Genomic DNA, 21,829 nt, shown 5'->3' with positions numbered 1-21,829 from the left:
GCAATATGATCATATTCTATGAATGCAGCCCTTGATGCAACTGCTGCAGTACTTTCTGTCTGTGTCGCAAAGGGGATGCTTAAGAGCCGCGGATGAATACGCCCGCACTTTCAAACACTGAGGCTATATAGACATTGGTCTTTTAAAACGACTTCCCTTTCTATTTCCCTGCGTCAGAGTGCGGAGGGGGACATATAGAATTGGTCGCATTTATTCAAGAATTGTCAACAAAATCAACCAAGGTATGTTCAAGAACTATACAGAATGGGTGTCATCTTTATTTTTTGCTATGTAGTTTGAACTCAACCGGCATACATTACCTCACGGCTGGCTAACGTTAACGTTAACTTGTGCGTCCACAGGGTGGGTCGTTCTAACGTAAACCTCCAATTATCTAATGTTAGCCAATTTCTTCAGTGATTCATTTGATCACAATGGATTACTGGGTGTTGGTCCTATCTATCTTGTTTTAAATAATATTTCAAGGGACATCTGAGTGCATGGATATCGTTAGAAATTGGCAAGAGTCAGATAACCCATTGTGAGCAGGTGCGATGGCTTGCATTTGTTTGACACCAACGTTAACTGTTAACGTTACCTCATGACATCGTGGTGTACGTTAATGTGAATTGTCTACCTTGACCTTTGATTAAGAAACATCAATGTGACGTATTTTACCGTGAATAACATATTTAACCTTATACTATTTCCCCCTGTGTTTGCCTAAGAGTCACGTTAATTGTGCTTCCCTGGCAGTGTCGTTATGCTATCCAGCTAGCTAGCATAGTCGCCATCGTTTGTAAAAAAAAAAAAAAAAAAAGGGAGTTGAATTTAGCTAAGTCAGTGGTGTAACGTTGAAATTGTCAAATGCTCTGCATTGGTCAGATGTAAGCTACACACCTTGAATTTATCTGTGGTGGGGAACTAATGGCGTTGACTTGGTTTGGTTCATAACTCCTGATATTCACGTTAACCGTGCTTAGGTGAACGTGCCAAGCGGTTTCATTTTGCTCTGTGTGGATCGCATCCATTTTGGTTGCCCGTGCCGGTAATATGGATTGGCCCTTATAGCAAACTAACGTTAACTTGATGTCAGATTTATGATGATGATAAAATCATAAAAGTATCTCCATCACAGACTGACTAGATGGTCCGTTCAATTTAGCCAGTAAACTAATGTTAACTAGCTACCGCGTCGTCGGACACGTGCGGCTCCCATTGTGTGCTCTGTGGATGTCGCCATGTTCTCCGGGACTGTAACATCCGGCTGTAGGTTAACAAGGAAATGAAAGACGAGCGTGGGTGATGAATGAAATCGAAAGTTAACCTCTACATAAGCATCAAGCACGCCGTGCCTTTTTTAGTGAAAAATACACAATGACCTTTATATCTAACGTTACTCAGCAAACTTGAACAAATGAACGCGCATCATAGTTCTCACTCGTAGCATATTCATTGAGCGCATGTATGGAAGAGTCCTGAAATACTAGTTGTCCTAAAGCTGTTGATCTGGCCCAATGAATGGGAAGTCTGAGACATTAAATTTAACTTGCTGTAAAGTTGGTTGAAATATATTTTTTCCAGTTTTAGATAATATGTGGATTTCGTAATTTATTGGTGTAATCTGTTGTCAGTAAGTGGTTGTTTTGAAAGCATTTTAATGAATTTGTTCTTCCCTATCAAAACCTTAGATGCCTGAAGAAATGCGCCAAGAGGAGGAGGCTGAGACCTTTGCCTTTCAGGCAGAGATCGCTCAGCTGATGTCCCTGATTATCAACACTTTCTACTCCAACAAGGAGATCTTCCTCAGGGAGCTCATCTCCAATGCCTCTGATGTAAGTATTCTTAGTCCCAATGTTGATAGAATGTGTTTGACTTATTTAAGCTGTACTGTTCAGCAAATGTCTCATATCTCCATTTTTATTTTTTCCCAGGCTCTTGACAAAATCAGATATGAAAGTTTGACAGAGCCCACCAAACTGGACAGTGGGAAGGACCTGAAGATTGAAGTCATCCCCAACAAACATGAACGCACCCTTACCCTTATTGACACTGGAATTGGCATGACCAAAGCTGATCTAATTAACAACCTGGGTACTATTGCCAAGTCGGGAACAAAGGCCTTCATGGAGGCTCTGCAGGTATAATCCAAAGCACTTGAGTGTCTTTTACCCTAAGTGAAGGTGGCCATACAGCGTCAATCTGAGTTTCTAGTTGAGGTCTTTCTGTTAGTGCTGACTCAACATATGAAAGTCGATCAAGAGGGCTATGATCAATGTCTCACTGTTCCAGTCAAAGCTTTCTACAGAACATGTACATTAGGACTGGCTTTCATTGTTGGCAAGACTACCTCTAACCCATTCCTTTGTTCTCCCAGGCTGGTGCAGATATCTCTATGATTGGGCAGTTCGGTGTAGGTTTCTACTCCGCCTACCTGGTGGCAGAGAAGGTGACTGTCATCACCAAACACAATGATGATGAGCAGTATGTCTGGGAGTCCTCTGCTGGTGGTTCCTTCACCGTCAAGGTTGATCCCGGTGAGTGCTAACACTTCGAGATGAATATAAATGTGGGACCATGGAATGGGCTACATCATTGGTACTACCATATAGTATTAATAGCCTTTATTGTTTAACATGGTCAAGATGCAATGTTTGTCTCATCTACCTGTCAAAGAAACACTAGCCGAATGGAAAGCAGTTGGCTTCTGATGTAGTCAAGTAGAGTGCAGAGTTAACTTGTTTATACACGACTTTTGAAACCAGACATAGTAATTGTCTATGGTATTGGACTGTGTTGAAACAGGTGAGCCCCTAGGCCGTGGCACCAAGATCATTCTTCACCTGAAGGATGACCAGACTGAGTACATTGAGGAGAAGAGGGTGAAGGAGATAGTCAAGAAGCACTCTCAGTTCATCGGCTACCCAATCACCCTCTTCGTAAGTAGCAGATGACTAAAAAAAAACTTGAGATTGCCAGCTTCTAAAATACATATTCCTAGCAGCCATGTTGAAGGCCAGTGGCGATCACACCAAAGACCCTCTCCCTCCAGCTGTTGAGTGCTGTACTGGGAATCATTTACTTTGGTAGAGAATTCCATCTGCTCTCCACCGTGACTGGGCTTCAGCATCCCTCCTCACAACTTAAAAGCAGCTGACACCACTTGATAGAACTTTAAAGTAGCGAGTCCTGAATGTTGCGAAGAGACATTTCTGCAACTCATTACTTTTGATAATTGTAGAAGCTCTTTGGCTATATTGGTTATTTTGCCCAATTTCGGGAGTAATTGACATTAAACATAATTTCACTTGCAGGTTGAGAAGGAGCGTGACAAGGAGATCAGCGACGACGAAGCAGAGGACGAGAAGGCCGACAAAGAGGAGGAGAAAGAGGAAGCTGAGGACAAGCCCAAGATCGAGGATGTGGGTTCGGACGAGGACGAGGATGATAAGGACAAGGACAAGAAGAAGAAGAAGAAGAAGATCAAGGAGAAGTACATCGACCAGGAGGAGCTGAACAAGACCAAGCCCCTCTGGACTCGTAACCCAGATGACATCACCACCGAGGAGTACGGCGAGTTCTACAAGAGCTTGACTAACGACTGGGAAGATCATTTGGCTGTGAAGGTAACACTCCTTATATTCACACGCCTTACTTTTCACTCTGGGAAAGACTTTTAATGCCCGTTTCAGATTTGACAATACCACCGACTAGGGTCATAGTAAATATTCTGATCACAATTTCGGAAAAATTAGTGGCATTGGAATAACATTAGACAGAACAGTGCTCTTCAGACATCTTTGTGCATCAGTTTGAAGTCAGCGCTTCACAAACATTCTGGGTGTTTGCATGTAGCATCAGATTGTTAGTGCAGTTTGTTTGATGGTGTCTTTGGTCTGCTCTACAGCACTTCTCTGTGGAGGGTCAGCTGGAGTTCCGTGCCCTGCTCTTCATCCCCCGCCGTGCACCCTTTGACCTTTTTGAGAACAAGAAGAAGAAGAATAACATCAAGCTGTACGTCCGCAGGGTCTTCATCATGGACAACTGCGAGGAACTCATCCCAGAGTACCTGAGTAAGTTTACCGCAGGATTGGATGAACATAAGGCTGTCTAAATATTATTTACTGTGTGAAAAAGCTGAAATTGTATTGATTTTTACATTTGAAAGCTGATTGTTCATGGGGTGTTTTTATTGTATGAATGTGTGGTTAAATCAATAAACCCCCTCTCCCTCCAGACTTCATCCGTGGTGTGGTGGACTCTGAGGACCTGCCCCTGAACATCTCCAGAGAGATGCTTCAGCAGAGCAAGATTCTCAAGGTCATCCGCAAGAACCTGGTCAAGAAGTGCCTTGAGCTCTTCACCGAAATGGCTGAGGACAAGGAGAACTACAAGAAGTTCTACGAGCAGTTCTCCAAGAACATGAAGGTAATGATTCATTCATTGTAGTTTCTTGTCACTTTCCAAATTTCCCATTAATTTAGGATTTATGTTTTTGTTCTTGGCGTAAAGCCACTCGCAACGTCCTAGTCCTAATGCCATCACTTGACGTAATTTCAGTTTATACAATACATAGTCCATAGTACTGCATGTTGAAGACCATTAAACATCACGCCAAAGTCCCTCTCCCTCCAGCTGTTGAGTGCTGTACTGGGAATCATTTACTTTGGTAGAGAATTCCATCTGCTCTCCACCGTGACTGGGCTTCAGCATCCCTCCTCACAACTTAAAAGCAGATTACACTTCCTGATGGCCTTTCCCATCTTGCTCAGCCACACCCTTTTCTGTAACTCCATCATGGACTGATTGATGCTAGACATAATGGTGCCGTGCTTGTGTAGAGTTTACCCTCCCCTCTCTCTCTGTAACCAGAGCTGTCCTCTGCTGTAGCCCTTGTGTGCAAGTGAGGTGCTCCATTACATACGTTGGCTGCACTGGGGGAAATTTATTTTGGAACCCAAAGCTATATTTGCAAATAATACTGTACTCAAGTTTGTACATGGTTCATGTAGTGGACAGCATAATTTCAGTGTAGTTTTTGACTTGAGACCAGAGGCTCTGTTGGCACGGTGCATTGACACCCACACACACACACACACACACACACACACACACACACACACACACACACACACACACACAGGCTTTGTCATGATGTATTGTATTTCTGCATTTGCAGCTTGGTATCCATGAGGACTCTCAGAATCGCAAGAGGCTCTCTGAGCTCCTGCGGTACCACAGCTCCCAGTCAGGCGACGAGACTACCTCCCTGTCGGAGTACGTGACCCGCATGAAGGAGAACCAGAAATCCATCTACTACATCACTGGTAAGAACTTCTGGAGAATTCCCAGTCATTTTGAAATTCAGAGCCAATCAGGCCAAAGTCCCTCTCCCTCCAGCTGTTGAGTGCTGTACTGGGAATCATTTACTTTGGTAGAGAATTCCATCTGCTCTCCACCGTGACTGGGCTTCAGCATCCCTCCTCACAACTTAAAAGCAGATTACACTTCCTAATTTAGGTTAAAACAACCCATAAACTCCTAGTGGCTAATTTGAGTGTGAGGACCCAACTTTATATTGAGACAAATAGATTAGGTTATCTACATCTTATCTGTAAGCAGCTGAGATTTCCACCTTTATCGTAACCTCTCTTGCGTTCTGTTTAGGTGAGAGCAAGGATCAGGTTGCCAACTCTGCCTTTGTGGAGCGCGTACGCAAGCGCGGCTTTGAGGTGATCTACATGACCGAGCCCATCGACGAGTATTGCGTCCAGCAGCTGAAGGAGTTTGATGGCAAGACCCTGGTGTCGGTCACCAAGGAGGGCCTGGAGCTGCCAGAGGATGAGGAGGAGAAGAAGAAAATGGAGGAGGACAAGGCCAAGTTTGAGAACCTCTGCAAACTCATGAAGGACATCCTAGACAAGAAAGTGGAGAAGGTGATTTTAATATTCTATAACATACTGTGAAAATGTGTTTGATTATTGAAGACTCAGTGGGTATGGAAGTCAGACCGTTTGAAAACTATTTTTGTGTCGCACCGATATATGACTGTTTCCTCTCCGACCATGAACAGGTTCCATAATTGATTTTAGACCTATTCTTTTGGTGAGTTCAAATGCTAGGTTTATTTGTGTTAAGTTTGTTTTCCCTTGCACCTTGGAGAGTTAATACTTGGCATCAGAATGAAGATCTCCAGTTTTGTAGTCATGGTGACCATGATGTGTGACTTAACTCTGCTGCTTGTTTTTGACCTAACACATCTCTTGTTTGAAAATCAGTTGCTTGGATATTTTTTGCTTGTCGAGTGGTGTTAGAAGTTGTGTAATTTGAAACCTAACCGTATTCCTGCATGACGTAACGGCTTGAGTTTTTCAAACATTAATGTAAAGCAGATATTCCAACCCTGGTTCCAAGGGGATGTATTGGTGTGGTTGGATTTCCCAGTTTCCCATGTGAGGTTGGATCACTAGCAACAACCTTCCCCTTTTTGTCTCCTAGGTTACAGTTTCCAACCGCCTGGTGTCCTCGCCCTGCTGTATCGTCACCAGCACGTACGGCTGGACGGCCAACATGGAGAGGATCATGAAGGCCCAGGCTCTGAGGGACAACTCCACCATGGGCTACATGGCCGCCAAGAAGCACCTGGAGATCAACCCCGACCACCCCATCGTCGAGACGCTCAGGCAGAAGGCCGAGGCCGACAAGAACGACAAGGCGGTGAAGGACCTGGTCATCCTCCTCTTCGAGACCTCACTTCTGTCCTCAGGCTTCACCCTGGATGACCCCCAGACGCACTCCAACCGCATCTACAGGATGATCAAGCTCGGCCTGGGTACGCAGCCCTTATTGACCACCTCCCATAAACTATCAATTATGGCTATGTTTAGTTTTGTAGGTGATAAGGTGAAGGTGAAACCTTTTTATTTGAAAGCAGCTTGGTCACAAGACTCTGTTGGGTTTATCACACGACCGTTGCTCTAGTCAGTCAGGTTGAGGGCATGTGATGACCTTGTGCAGGAACAGAAAATGTCATGAGCCATTCATAATGGCTTATTTCATGTACCTATTAGGATTTGTTTGGGCGTTTGTTGATACTTGGCTTCAGACATCTGTAAAGCACCTTGAGTCAATGTAAATTTGCCTGTGTGTGCAGATGTACTTGTTTAACTGATGGGGAAACACTACCTCACAGCACCTGACGCTGTTCTTTCTCCACACAGGTATTGATGATGACGACGTTGCCACAGAAGAGCCAGCCTCCGCAGCCCCCACCACAGACGAGATCCCACCCCTTGAGGGGGACGACGATGCCAGTCGCATGGAGGAGGTTGACTAAACCCTCCACCCAACCTACCCAAAACGAGCTCCATCTTTGATTAACCTCACATTTTCTTCCAACTGTATCTTATTGGTCATTTTCGTCCCTCGTGTGGAGAGCCTGGTCGATGTCCTTACAATGGTTAAAGGAATAAACACTTTAAAAAAATTGTCCATTTACGCTGTACAGTGAATCAACATGGCTCGTTCCTGAGCTTTAGTTTTATTGTGAGGGACGCCAGTAGAGTGTGGCTATGATTGTTGTACGAGATGGTGTCACCCGGGCCTCCCAAATTTAAGTACCCTGTTGCACTGAGTTTTGAAGTTTAGGGCACTGTCATAATGGCAGGGGATTTTGGAACATTCCATTTGACTGTAAAGCAGAGGGGGGTGTTTGGGGGAGGAGAGAAAGGCTGGCTCTACTGCTCATGTGTGATGTGCACGCTGCATGGAGGGTGGGCTGCAGGTTCCTCTGCCCAAGTCCAGACCTGTCTGTATCAGTCTGACATTTTGATTTTTGCAGAAATTAAAAAGTTATACTGGAAATGAAATGTGCCTGCCTTGTCGCATCCTTGCATTTGTTCAATTTGAAGACTTCAAAAAATAAGGGGGAAGGGACTGAATGAGTAATTTGAGAACAAATTTGGGTCATTGTAATATTAATGGTTTGACAAATGCATGTGCTCCTGCATATTGCATGTTCACCTATGACTAATATTGAAACAACATTTTAATTTACAATATAAAACTATATAGGCTAAATGTAAAATATCTTTGTCAAATAAGGGTATAGTGTCCCTTTACTATAACCTTTTTACTCATTTCAATGGCAGTGAACTTGACCCAATCCTGATTTAAGGATTCAAAATATAGCATCAAATGAAGCAAGACCAGCTTTACTCATGTTTCTTAATATGAAATATTTACAACGAACCTGGATGTCAAGTAACAGCTGAAATGGGGAAGCAATTTTACTCTTAAGTCTTGCCCATCCCAATTATACAGGTGCTGGTCATGTAATTAGAATATCAAAGAATTGATATGTCAGTAATTCCATTCAAAAGTGAAACATGTATATTGTGTTCATTACACAGACTGATATTTCAAATGTTTTTATTTATTTTAACAGACAACTAATGAAAGTCTCAAATTCAGTATCTCAAAGTATTAAGACCAATACAAAAAAAAGTATTTTTAGAAATGGCCAACTGAAAAGTATGAACGTGAAGAGCATGAGCATGTACAGCACTCACTACTTAGTTGGGGCTCCTTTTGCCTGAATTACTGCAGCAATATGGTGTGGCATGAAGTGCTCTAAAACTTCCTGGTAGACAGCTGCGTTGACCCTGGACCTCAGAAAACACAGTGGGCCAACACCAGCAGATGACATGGCACCCCACACCACTGACTGGAAACTTTACACTGGACTTCAAGCAACATGGATTATGTGCCTCTCCTTTCTTCCTCCAAACTCTGGGACCTTGATTGAATGCAAAATTTACTTTCATCAGAGAACAAACTGGACCACTCAGCAGCAGTCCAGTCCTTTTTGTCTTTAACCCAGGCGAGACGCTTCTGATGCTGTCTTTTGTTCAAGAGTGGCTTGACACAAAGAATGCAACAGCTGAAACCCATGTCTTGTCTGTGTGGTGTTTCTTGAAGCACTGACTCCAGCTGCAGTCCACTCTGAATCTCCCCCACATTTTTGAATGGGTTTTGTTTCACAATCCTCTCCAGGGTGCGGTTAACCCTATTGCCTGTACACTTTTTTTCTACCACATCTTTTCCTTCCCTTCGCCTCTCTATTAATGTGCTTGGACACAGAGCTCTGTGAACAGCCAGCCTCTTTAGCAATGACCTTTTGTGTCTTGCCCTCCTTGTGCAAGGTGTCAATGGTCGTCTTTTGGTCAAGTCAGCAGTCTTCCCCATGATTGTGTAGCCTACAGAACTAGACTAAGAGAACATTTAAAGGCCTTTGCAGGTTTTTGAGTTAATTAGCTGATTAGAGTGTGGCACCAGCCACCAGGTGTCTTCAATATTGAACCTTTTCACATTATTCAAATTTTCTGAGATACTGAATTTGGGGTTTTCATTAGTTGTCAGTTATAATCATAATAAAAAGAAATAAACACTTGAAATATATCAGTCTGTGTGGAATGAATGTATACATACAAGTTTCACTTTTTGAATGGAATTACTGAAATAAATCAACTTTTTCATGATATTCTATTACATGACCAGCACCTGTAGTTCATGACTTGTGTCTCCCCAAGCCTTGTATCTGTTCTGAGGCAAGATCATTGTCGGGGCAACAGAGTTGTGACCGGTGCTGTAACACAAGGATTTGAGGGATTAAGTCCTTGTAGTTCTTCAGCAACAACAAATGGATGTGGATTGCCATGGCCTGGCTGCAGTGTTTAAACACCTGCTTCACAACACAACAGCTGCCAGATGGTGAGCCCGGCAGTCACTCTGAGGCTTTGTCTCACTTTAACCTTTAGCCGTAGCCCTATTTCCTAAATTGGCCAGTGTTATTGCAAGGCATCACAATAAGATTTCAAACCCTGTTCTCTTTGGACATACATGGATGCCAAAATTGACATCTTCACATGGTATATGTAAAATGGTAAACTTGCGAGTTGCTTTGACTGTTGCAGATTGAGGACCCAGCTGGGCACCTGTACCACTGATGAAAACACCCATCACCCAGTCTGGGTGCAAAGTGGCTGATAGGTCCCCAAATAAAGGAGAAGAGCCCTGTTCAAGACAATGTAATTGTCCCATCATTGTCATTACAATGTATATGTATATATATATATAATATATACTTTTATTTTCCTCATTTTTTCTCCTAACATGGAAAAGTATACAATGCTTTCTCTTCATTTCCCAATTAAAGAACTTTTGCATGTCTTCCTGCTTGATCAAATGGCTGTTGGTTTATAATAATTTGTAGGCTACATGTATTATTCTATCAAGGATATATTCTGGAAATTACAAATATTTTGGATATTTGCTACGGCTCTGTGTGTAATATGAATCATGTGGCTGGCTTAGGCTAAATCTTATAACCACAAAGATCTGTGTTTTATACATCAAGAGAATCGGGATATGTATGCATTAATCGATGTAAGGAAAGGGTTCAATTCTAGTCCTTCATCAACTGCCCCACACTGTATCACACCTACCAGTGACAGTAAAGGTGTCAGATATTTCCTACATGCTGAAGAAGCCACAGGGTCTTTTCCCTGTCATAACCTTGGCACAACATAACATGTTATCTGCTCCTGTTGATGCAATATATGACTACTACTTTTGCAAATAGCACTCAGATTCTGACAAGGTGGTGTGATTAGCAAAACACTAAATTATTTTAAGATGAAATGACCAATGACTCAAAAATAACCACTATGAGCTGACTGGCTATTGCTGCCATATTGCACGCTGGAGCACATACAGGCTATTCCCTCCCTGGATATTTCCCCCTTTTATTGCTTTATGAAGGGAATCATGGTCCATATAATTTAGCTTTTTTGACGTTTTTTTACGGTTGCTCTGATTATGTGTTTTCATTTCATTTCAGCATTAAAGCAAGAGAATTTACAAAAAAGGCTCTTTAATGTCAAAGTGACATGAGGAAAATGAGGGAAAACCAGCGGATGGTTTGTGGGTCAGTGGTAGCATTGTGTTAGCAATGGAGGATTTGTCATAGGACTAGTCTGATTTCCTTCTGGCTCTTGAATTGGGGATTATTACAATCCACTTTCCGATTGGCTTGACTTGACATTGAATTGAATTGATTTTTTAGTGCTTTATGAATGAAGTGGGAAACAGCCAGACAGCCATACTCATCAAACCTCGGTAAGCATGGCCAACTGGAGTAGGAAGGCTGTGATGAGGAGGACCAGGTCCTTTTAGGCACAGGGTGGCTGGGAAGAGATCAGACAGTGAGGTCATGATCGTTTCCACCCCTGCAAACAAAGGAATGCAGACTTGGGATCAGGTGACTGACTTGCTCAGTGTGTGGGTTGTAAACTCTGGTTAAACATCAGACATTTCAAATTCAAATTCAAAGGAGCTTTATTAGCATGACTGTTTGTATACACTGTTGCCAAAGCAAGTGTTACAGATAACACAGTAGAATAACAAAAGAAAGAAAATAGACATAAAGCAATGCGGGTATAACATGTGAACATAGAATAAATAATAGCATATGAGTGTGTGTGTGTGTGTGTGTGTGTGTGTGTGGCATTTCCCTAAATTACTGAATTTAATTTATGATAAAGATTAGCTGACATTAATGTTTAACAGTTAAGATGGTGTTGCCAAACCAAAACTCACTGTTTTTTAGGGTTAACTAAAAAACCAGTGTCAATCTAGTACTACTGGAAGGATAACACCTCGAGTATAAAGGCTTTACTACTCTGTGAATATTCTGTGAAAGCTCACCACTGTGTCAATTCCCAGCAAAGACAAAACAAGCAGCCTTGACGTGAGGGAGAGGCATGGCTATGAAGGCCAAGCCAAGACCTGGGAGAATTCCACAGACAGTCACTGGTAGATGTGTGTGATAAGCTATTACTCCCCTTTGATTCGCTTAGTGTTGTGTCACATATGGTGCAATGATTCTACTATTGCACAATTGTTTGTCTGCATGCAGGTGTCTATTTCAACAGGCTGATCAATAGCTGCCACCATGTCTATTGGCACTCCTTGCTTTTCTGCCATGAACCACAGAGAAGTTAAGCACACGGGTAGAACCAATACATGGCAGGATTTTTACTTTCTGAAGCTGGACTGTCTGAATCTCTGCTGTTGTTCAATGTGTTCCTTCTAGGATTTTACGGTTGCTCTGATTATCATCTTTCAATCAATTTTCATTTCATTTCAGCATTAAAGCAAAATCATTTGTTTTCAATCAAAAATTATTATTTGTGCATTACATCCTTTCCTTTAGTTTTTCTTGAACTTCTTGTATCTTCCGAGAACCGTTTGCGTGCTGATGCCCAAGATGTAGGCGAACAGCACTTGCAATTCTCACTCCAATCCACAGGCCTGAGAAGGTTAGTCATCGTTGAGATTGTTTTTCAATCTTCAATCTGTGTGAGTCAGCATGAAAACAAAACACTAAGGAACTAGCTGGACCTTATCCTAATCCTGCTTTGGCCTTGATGTGGTCCTGATCTGGAGCAGAACCAGTTCATTAGCTCCATGTGCTTCACCTGGCTGTCCATGAGGTGGCTGAAATCCGGATAGTGGTAACACTGAATCCCCTTGTGAAGTTCCAGGCAGACAGGGCCCTCAGCAACAGCACCAGAAGCCTGACATACGGGGAGGTCGGTCATATCTTCTGAAGTATCTTGATTGTCCATCTGTTTCTACCTTATCTTTGTGAGATTTACACAAGCTTGTTTCCTAAATATTTGACTTTACTCTGTTTGAACAGCCTATTAAACAGTGACGGGCAAATTAAATCATAAAAGAGATACATTTCTTAGTATGAAAAAAGAATATTTATTCTTCTATAGAGAATATATAAATATATACATTATGTATCAGCAAGGGATAACACTTAATAATTCTAAAAAAACACTCATCATGTTTTAATAAATAAACTGCTGGATACCTTTATTGTAATATTTTTAAATCAGAAAAACAGCTAGACGTCACAGATTTTATTCCATGCCAATTTCAATGTCATTCGTACACCTTGCAATAACTAAAACACAAACATAAAACCCAGTCTGGCAAAAGTATGTTTTTACAATTCATTGAAAAACAGAAAACAATGTAAATCCACACAAATATTTTAACCGTCATATTATTTTAGTAACACACACACACACACACACACACACACACACACACACACACACACACACACACACACACACACACACCTACCACCCTTCATAGATAACATTCATGACACCATGATGTATATAAAATATACTGGTTCACTCTTCCCAATCCAAAATATTGATCATTAAAAAAAATACTTGTATTTGTACTTGTGCAAACATGTATGTATTCTTAAATTTTACATTCTGAAGGGTGTGGGTATGTGTTTGGTCATTCCAAAAGAATACCACAAAATGCATCAGTAGAGAAGTCTAACTGCAAAGGCCCACAATGTTCAATAAAGTTCACTAGCCATCACTTCCTGAGACTGTTTTCAGACAGACAGCAGTCTTAAAGGCACTTCTGAGAGATTACAATATAAAATACATATTTTGATTAAAAGCAAATCTCCATCCCTATTTGGTGTTTAATCATGAAGGTAAACAGAATTGGCAATGATAAGCATTTGGCTAGCGCTTCCTTTGACTCATCTAGGACATATTGGCGACTATGAGGTTTGAAATTGCTGGTGATCCAATTAACAGTATTGGCATTGTAGTGCTTCATAAACACACGTGCATCTTCTAGTTATTCCAGATTTCATTGGCACACACAGCAGTCCAGAAAATCCACTCCAGAGTCATTCCAGAAAGTTCTCTAATTAGCTGTTCCAGGATTTTCTGTTCTCACCCCGACGGGCTCCACCAGCCCCTTCCCTCTTTGCCATGGCAGTGAGAGCTGCTAGGTTGGTGTTGGAGGCAGAAAGCCTGGTACTGGAACCCGACAAATTGGTGCTGGAGATGGATAGGTTGGCTGTGGACTGGGACAAGTTGTTACTGGAGCCTGAGAGGTTGATGGTGGATGTCGAGAGGTTGGTGCTGTGGCGCTTCTTCCTCTTCCGTTTCGCCGTGCCCTCTGCCCGGGCGACCCTGTCTGGGCGCACCAGCACACCGTAGCCGGGGTTGCACTGGAAGTATTGTCGACCATTCACAGAGCCGTCATTCTTCCCTGTAGGAAGGATGATATCAAAGAAGATGATGGATAGATGGAACAATGACCATTACACCAACAGAATGACATACAGAACAAGATCAATCACCACGTATTATATTATTAAGGTGTTTCATATACAGTATAGGTCAGATAGTCATAGTCATAAACTATAATTGTAATATAATTGATGTGAATCCTTACATTTTAATCCTTAAAATAAGAATCGACAAAACAACGTGTTACATCAAATAAAACATATTCAGCACAACCCTCAAGTTCAGTTAAAACCCTACTAGTTCTGTGCCCATTAGTAAAACCCCCAGGACCAAGCTGCATACCTGCTGGAACATCCAGCTCCACACCGACCCAGGTGCCCTCAGCAAACTCCGTCGGTCCTACATAGCGCACAGTGCCATGCTTATTGGTGCCCACGGTTACATACACATCTTCCTTCAACCAGTCTGGCAAGGGGCACTCTGGTCCTTCCTTTTCCTCAGTGCCTTCCTCCGTGTCCGAGATGATCTCCAGCCTCTCCAGGGGATCTGAGATGTCCAGCAGACTGCCACTCTCTCCCTGATCTTCGGACTTGTCTACGATGCCCTTGAAGGACTTAATGTCCGAGGTCTTGATCTTCTGGATTTTGAAAGGGTTACCGATGGCCGCAGCTTTGGTTGGAGCCTGCTTGGTGGTGGACGGAGGCTGTGTTGGTGCCTCCGATTGCTGGGTCAAAGAGGAAGCTTGCGAGGGGCTTGGAGAGATGCCTGCTTCTGCATTTTGAGGGCTTTGGGAGTCAGTTGCAGTAGGTGTATCTTTGGAAAGGGCTGGGGGCTGTGGTTGTGCTGGAGATGTTGGAGGACTAGGTTCCTGTGCCACTTCTAAGGAAGTGTCAGGGACTGTGGGAGGATCTGGCTGGAGGGTACCAGAGTGGGGCACCTCGGGGGGAGAGGAGGGTGGGGAGCTGGGGGAGGGTTGAGTTTCTGCTGGGGCAGGAACAAGGCTGGAGGGGGGCTCTACTTCGGGGGAAGGGTCCAGGTTAGTGGTGTGGGATTCCTCTTGAGACGCTAAAGAGGATGTTACATCAGTCTCAGCTTCAGAAGGAAGAAGAGAGGGAACTGGGGGAACATCAGTGGGTTCCTCCTGTGTGGGAGAACTCTGCAGTGGGATTGTTTTGTTCTGGTCCTCTGAAGCTGATAATGACTCTGGCTGCTCATCTTTGTCACCATGGCCAACCTGAGGCTCTTCAACCTCATCTTTGTCAGTATCATCGTCAGCAGTTTTGATTGGAGGGGAGAGAGGAGTGCCCATCTCTAGGTCATCCTGATTGGTTGGCGTGGCAAAGCTCTCGGACCATACTGCGTCTGCTACGCTGGACTTTGAGCCAGAGGTTGAAATGGGTGCTTCAGACAGGGTTCCCACAGAGATGCTTGTGGACATGTAGCCACTAGACACGTCACTCACAGGGCTGGGGGTGGGTTCCTCCGGCTCCAGGCCAGATGGTGGCGGGGGAAGGGCCTCCAGAGATTCTGATTGGTCTTCTGCTGCTGAGGCCTCTGCTATGACCTGAGGAAATGTTCCGGAAAGCTATATCATAAATAAGAACTTATAAATCCAAATACAGTTCCTTGGGGTGCATGGAACTACAACAGTTGGCACAAGTCCTGCACTATAGCATACTGTGTTATCTAGATCTCCACTATCTCTTTTTATCTAGAGCTGACATTTACCACAATCTTTAATCTAGTTAGCAAACATAATAGGTTTCATTGGCTCACTCCAGGCATTACAAAAACAAGACATTGCAGAACCTTTATTTTCGGAATTTCAAGTCTAAAACTGAAGAGACGGACACAGAGTGACGGAACACAACAGAACACAGAAGAACACAATTAGGCTGAGAGATATACCGTTGTCATGGAGATGTCAGTGACAGCTGCCTCTGAGACGCTCGGCTCCATGTCGAGTGAGCTGAAGGCGGCATCATCCATCTGTGGAGGGGAGGAGACTGGAACGCTGGGGGCTTCATGTGGAGGTTCCGAGGGATCCTCTGGGATCTGCTCCTCTTCCGGAGTCTGGGGGACCTGCAAACAAAGAGATCACACTGGAGATCCGAGGTGCTACACCATGACTTGACTCATGATAATACATTTAGTTTCAATTGATTGAAGAGTACCAACACTGGGAAAGCAATTTGAAAACCAAACATTTCAGAAAAGGTGTGAATTTAGCTTTTAGACAGAGAAGGAAATTATGCACGTTGAATACACAAAAAGGGAGAAATATAAGTAGAACTCTGCAATCACACAGTGAGCAAGAGAAAACACACTTACTATTTTTACAGTCCCAAGGTTCTCATCAAGGCTCGCAGACTGTACTATAATGCGAGGAACATTCTTTAGAGAGAAAGTAGAGAAAACAATCAGGCTTGAATACCAAACTTAGATTAGATACATGTAGAGGAATCGACCATTTTTATCATTTGAAATTACTAGATGTGAATGAGGAGAGGGATCACCAATGATTAATGCGGCATTTATTTTTCCAACCCTTCAGAATAAATGCCTGAGACTGAATTTAAACAAAAATAAAAACAAAATAAATAAATAGCGTGCAAAATCAAATGTTTATCATTCATTAGGAAACATGGTCAAATTTTAGTTCAATTTCAAGACTCCACACTCAGAAAGTACTGGTCACCTTTTGTTCTTCATGCCCAATGTGTGTAACAGCAAAGCTGTGAATGCCCAGTAAAAGGTATGGTTAGACTACAAAACTTTCTGAGTCTGGAGTGTCCTTGAAAGGACATGTGGCATTTGGCATTTTGTGTGTTACACCTACTGCCCCCCCGGTAAAGAGGTCAAACACAACTACTCTTGCTTCCTCAGGGTCCCTGAACTCCGGCCTATCAGGCTCCACCTGCAAACGAAACCACCAGTGTCCTCATGACCCTCTTAAACGCTTAAAACATGCTTTAAAAATGCTTAAGAATGCACATGCACTCAACACTTATCACAAATACTCACAGCAACAGTCATAAGCAGCACCCATACCCACACTCATACCTCATGAACTCACCGGCCACTCAAACAGATAAAGAGGGCAAAGGCCATATACAGCACTGAACTCATTCACTCTTTATGCATTACCTTAACCAGTTGTTGTGACCACCACTTACTATGGACACTACATGACACGTATAATCTCCATCCCCTATAGACCATGTCCACACATAGCATATACAGTATGTATGTAGCCCAAAATGCCCCTTCTCCCTGAAAACACTAATATGTTGCCCTCTCTTCCTTATGAACCACAGTATGCAGTAAATATAAGCCTCATTAGTTAGCTCAAAGAAGTATGTCATTTGTATATTAGTCATGTATGTAAGTTTGTCATTTAGGAAATGTTAGTCATAAACAAGCATGTTATTTGAAAAATTGCAGTCTTGTTATGTAAGTATGTCATTTGGAAAACTGGTATGTTAGTCTTACATATGTTAGGCTACATATGTCATTTTGTGATATGATTTATGATACGATGTATAAATCTTTCATTTCCAATACATTAATAAGTTGTGTACTACTTTCAGTAGCAGACTTATTCTAATCCCACTTTCTCATACATAAAGCCTGCTGGCTGCAGCAGGGCACTGAGGGCCTCTGGTGGGTCCCTGCCTGCTGGCTGCAGCAGGGCACTGAGGGCCTGTGGTGGGTCCCTACCTGCTGGCTGCAGCAGGGCACTGAGGGCCTGTGGTGGGTCCCTACCTGCTGGGAGAGCGAGGCGGGGCGCAGGTCTTTCTTCTCGTCTCGGCGGGGGAACAGGGACTTGAGCATCTTGGGCACGGGGGGGACCAGGGCTTTGACTGGGGAGAGATAAAAGGCAGCCATGCCTGAGAGACCTGCATGGGATGGGGGGGAGGAGGAGGAGGAGGAGGAGGAGGAGGAAGGAGGACGAGGAGGAGGAGGAGAGGACAGGAAGAAGACGAAATATGACCAAGACCAGAACCATGGGCCAGGAGAAGCAGAGGAAGTTTCCATTGGAGAAAAAGAGAAGTCAGAAAATGGACGACAAAAAGGAGGAGAAGGAGGGAGGGAGGGGACAGAGAGACAAGTGTCATGTTGACAAGCCACCCAACACCAGCTGCAAGCATTGTCATGACAACTGCACAGAACAAAGGGAGAGTATGGGTGGTGACATCTATGGATATTGACTGTCGGTGAGGATCATTAGACAAGCTATTGTGGGGTTAATCAGCATTTTTTACTTTTGTACCAATTCCAATTTCGTTTGAAGACACTAAATCCAATCCACAATTCAGGACAGATGAACATTCTCAATCTGCTGTTAAACCAACATATGGAGACATTACTTAAAAATTAGAATTTAAATGAGAAGGATTTAGTAAAAGAGCCAATAAAATTATCATAACAGATGTCATCTGAACAACAACAACAAAAAAAAAAAAAACGACAGTTGCCTTTTTATGTGTATTGGCATTGCTTTTACAACTAAGCAGGAAGCAAAACACACAATGCCTCAAAAGTGCACCCAGGCCATTCAGGACAGATGGGCGAGCCAAAGCATGGATGAGTTCACAGCAAATACAAGATGGAAGGCAACATGTGGGAAACACTATACTGCACTGAAAGTGGTTTCCCATGAGAGCAATGTGATCTTAATCAGCATTTTAAAATACCTCCACCATGTAACTCTTAGAGACCCCCCCCCCCCCTCAGTATCATGACTATCACTGAAAAGGCAAACAAGAACTTGCAATCACCAACAGCACAGTTGGCACTGATAGAAAGCTTTCTAACAAACTCATGTATTTTGGTAATATAATCATATGGGCTGTGAAAGGTTTTTTTATTTACAGTTCTGGAAAAAAATAGGAGACCACTGCACATTTTTCTGATGTCATCCTACGGTTGCTGAGTGACATTCAAATTTTTAATATGACCGCCAACTCATTTGAATGTCACTCAGCAACCGCAGAATGTCATCAGAAAAATGAGCAGTAATCTCTTAATTATTTTCAGAGCTGTATATATATATATATATATGTATTTGCGGAAATGTAGTTTCCGTTGGAACAACAGGTGTATATACCTGTCCTTCATATGACCAAAACTATGAACATCTATGGAGGATAATACAAGTACCAGTACTAGTGCTTATAAAAACATGCTTTAAAGTTGTCTGTTGCAGATTGTCTATTCAAGGTCAAACTGCAACACAACTGAAATTCTGTTCTTTACTGGCAGCCATTTTAGGTACAAGCAACCTCCTAACTGATGAAGTACAAACATGTAAACATCTCTGGCTAGAGAACATATGCGTCTCCACAGACAAATGTCAGTTGTGAAGACACACATGTGTCACACCTGAGAGGGAGAGGAGGAGGAGAGGAGGAGAAGAGGAGGAGGGAGAGGGTGGTGGGAGTTTTTGGAGGTTACCTGGGTCAGTGCCCGGGCTGCTCTGCAGGCTTGTGTTTGGGGGCGTGGGGCTCTTGAGTTGAGGGGGCGGGAGTGCAGACACGTCCTGCTGGCTCTCCCAGGGATTCTGGGAAGGATCAGGAGAGAGGAAGAGAGCGAGTGTCAGCTCAAAACCTGAGAACATTTACACTTCAAAGAGACCCATAGACATAGGTCCTCAGAATCAGTGTTTCAACAACCTGACCTGTTGAACCAAAGGCCATGCTTGTGTATTTGGTTAAACTTCCAACTGGCTACTGACTACTGGCAAAATATGTCAATCCTCTATATTCTGGGTCACAATATATGAATGTAAGTATGTAAGAGACACAATTCAATAAAACAGTCATATGGGGGATTGCAAGAATGTGAGTACACCTCAAGATAAGCTTATTTGAGCCTCACTTTGATGATGTGTGGGTCATGGTTGAAGGAGGAGAGATCCTGGCGACTCCCTGAGAGCTGTGAGGGGAGGAATAGAAAGAGGAAGAAAGGTTAGGAGTGAGGAAGAGGTGGGTGAGGAGGAAGCGTGTGTGGAGGTAGAGTAGGGGGTGCATCATGAACTCACCCTGTTAACACTGGGAGAACTGAGACAGCGCCTTCGGATTTTCCCTTTGGCAGCCAAGTGCTCCTTCACGGCAACTTCCTACAGGTGTACAAACACACGCGCACACACACACACACACACACACACACACACACACACACACACACACACACACACACACACACACACACACACACACACACACACACACACACACACACACACACACACACACACACACACACACACACACATCCAAACAGAGATCCACGAGAGAGGAGAGAGAGAGAGAGAGAAACCAGAGCAAGAAATGAAGGAGGAGAGTACATAGTTGAACATTGCATTAAAATCATTGAAGCTTTAGTGCATTGTTTGTTGTGACATCCTACAACCATTCTAAATCAAATGAGCACAGTTGAAAGAGCAATGCTATCTCTTCAGGTGGTGACCTTTGCCCTCTGACCTGTCTGAGGCGGTCCAGGGTGAGGATGTTCTCCACGGCCAGCACACTACGCAGGTACTTCTCGATGGCCGCCTCGCTGTCCGAGGACTGGGGGTTGTCAGTGCTGGCGGCCATACGCACCAGCATGTCCCTGTCCTCTGGACCCTGGGAGTCCTGAACACAACACAACACAACACAATATACACGCACACACACGCACGCACACACACACACACGTCCATGTTCTTAGCCTTTTCATGGATAACATACTGCATTTCAATTAGTGTAAATATGTATGTACGTGTGTGTGTGTGTGTGTGTGTGTGTGTGTGTGTGTATGTGTTAAGGTCTGAGTATGGTAATGCATGGACTCCTGTAGGTCCAAACTTTAGTCCCTTAATCTTCTACACTCATATTATCTAACTTATAATTGAACTTTTATCACCATAACAGAACACATAGCATAGCATTCTGATGTTAAATCAACATTGAATCTCCGTCTGAATAGAAGCAGAAGAGTTTCTGAGGTCTCACGCACTTTTATTCCATTCAGTGATAACATGACTCATGTTTCAGTGGAAAGTCTAACTCTTCATGTCCCAAGGACACGAACATTATTGGGAGTAAAAGCAGACTGTTGCTGTGAGGACTGGAGCCTAACCACCTAATCCCTCATTTGTGTAATGTCACAAACTCGAACGTCAAACAAACATGACACAATGGATTTTGTGCGAACAACATCCTGCATTATATGTTATTATGTGCACATAAGGGGCTATGTGGAGTTTTTCTCATTAAAAACGTTCAAAAATTACCTAGAAATAAATAGCAGAATGAGAAGAACTCAGATATTCTTTAGAAAGATCATTCTCCAACATTCCCGTCACACCGGTGTGATGGTACACCTTTAACTGTACGTACACACCGCCGCCGATTTGAGCTGCAAAAGAACCTCTGGGCGCCCTGTCAAAGACGCTTGTCGAAAAATATGGGAAGCTTTTGACGCTTTGGTCGCTCTGACGTGGCAGCATTCTACGTTGTTTGTCGTTTGCCGCTGAACCACGTCATAGCTCATTAGCATAAAGTTGACCAGCTTTCTACTTTCTGCTTGACACTTAAGTCGCTCAAGACGCCCAAAACGCGACGCAGACGGATTCGCCGCCATTTGCAGCTGAGAGAAGCCGGCTTCCATTGAAAATGAATGACCTCCTATATCTT

The 21,829-nt window shown here is 43.3% G+C and overlaps 2 protein-coding genes across 3 annotated transcripts in view; one reads left to right on the top strand and one right to left on the bottom strand.

Annotated features, from left to right (window-relative positions):
- The first annotated feature begins 89 nt into the window (after positions 1 to 89).
- On the top strand, positions 90 to 7,868 carry hsp90ab1 (heat shock protein 90, alpha (cytosolic), class B member 1). 2 transcript variants are annotated; one of them, XM_048249860.1, is made up of 12 exons: positions 90 to 242; positions 1,692 to 1,835; positions 1,935 to 2,141; positions 2,378 to 2,537; positions 2,806 to 2,939; positions 3,315 to 3,626; positions 3,908 to 4,073; positions 4,238 to 4,428; positions 5,180 to 5,327; positions 5,668 to 5,936; positions 6,499 to 6,832; positions 7,221 to 7,868. In XM_048249860.1, exons 2-12 carry the CDS (start codon positions 1,692 to 1,694, stop codon positions 7,334 to 7,336), a joined length of 2,181 nt encoding a protein of 726 aa, XP_048105817.1. In that variant the 5' UTR covers positions 90 to 242; the 3' UTR covers positions 7,337 to 7,868. The 2 variants fall into 2 exon arrangements, with proteins under 2 accessions (XP_048105817.1, XP_048105818.1); XM_048249861.1 differs by lacking the exons at positions 6,499 to 6,832; positions 7,221 to 7,868 and adding an exon at positions 6,074 to 6,097.
- Positions 7,869 to 12,913: 5,045 nt separating this feature from the next.
- kif13bb (kinesin family member 13Bb) overlaps positions 12,914 to 21,829 on the bottom strand; it is a 32,880-nt gene continuing 23,964 nt past the window's right edge. Inside the window, 10 exon segments of the mRNA XM_048249889.1 lie at positions 12,914 to 14,166; positions 14,490 to 15,711; positions 16,056 to 16,229; positions 16,479 to 16,541; positions 17,020 to 17,064; positions 17,913 to 18,010; positions 19,605 to 19,710; positions 20,028 to 20,084; positions 20,191 to 20,268; positions 20,633 to 20,785. Coding sequence (XP_048105846.1) covers positions 13,820 to 14,166; positions 14,490 to 15,711; positions 16,056 to 16,229; positions 16,479 to 16,541; positions 17,020 to 17,064; positions 17,913 to 18,010; positions 19,605 to 19,710; positions 20,028 to 20,084; positions 20,191 to 20,268; positions 20,633 to 20,785 — 2,343 coding nt within the window. The 3' untranslated portion in view covers positions 12,914 to 13,819.

Source organism: Alosa alosa, chromosome 8 (assembly GCF_017589495.1).
Source record: "Alosa alosa isolate M-15738 ecotype Scorff River chromosome 8, AALO_Geno_1.1, whole genome shotgun sequence".
Taxonomy (NCBI): Eukaryota; Metazoa; Chordata; class Actinopteri; order Clupeiformes; family Clupeidae; genus Alosa; species Alosa alosa.
Note: the sequence above shows the minus strand (reverse complement) of the source record. Positions and strands in the feature narration are given on the sequence as shown.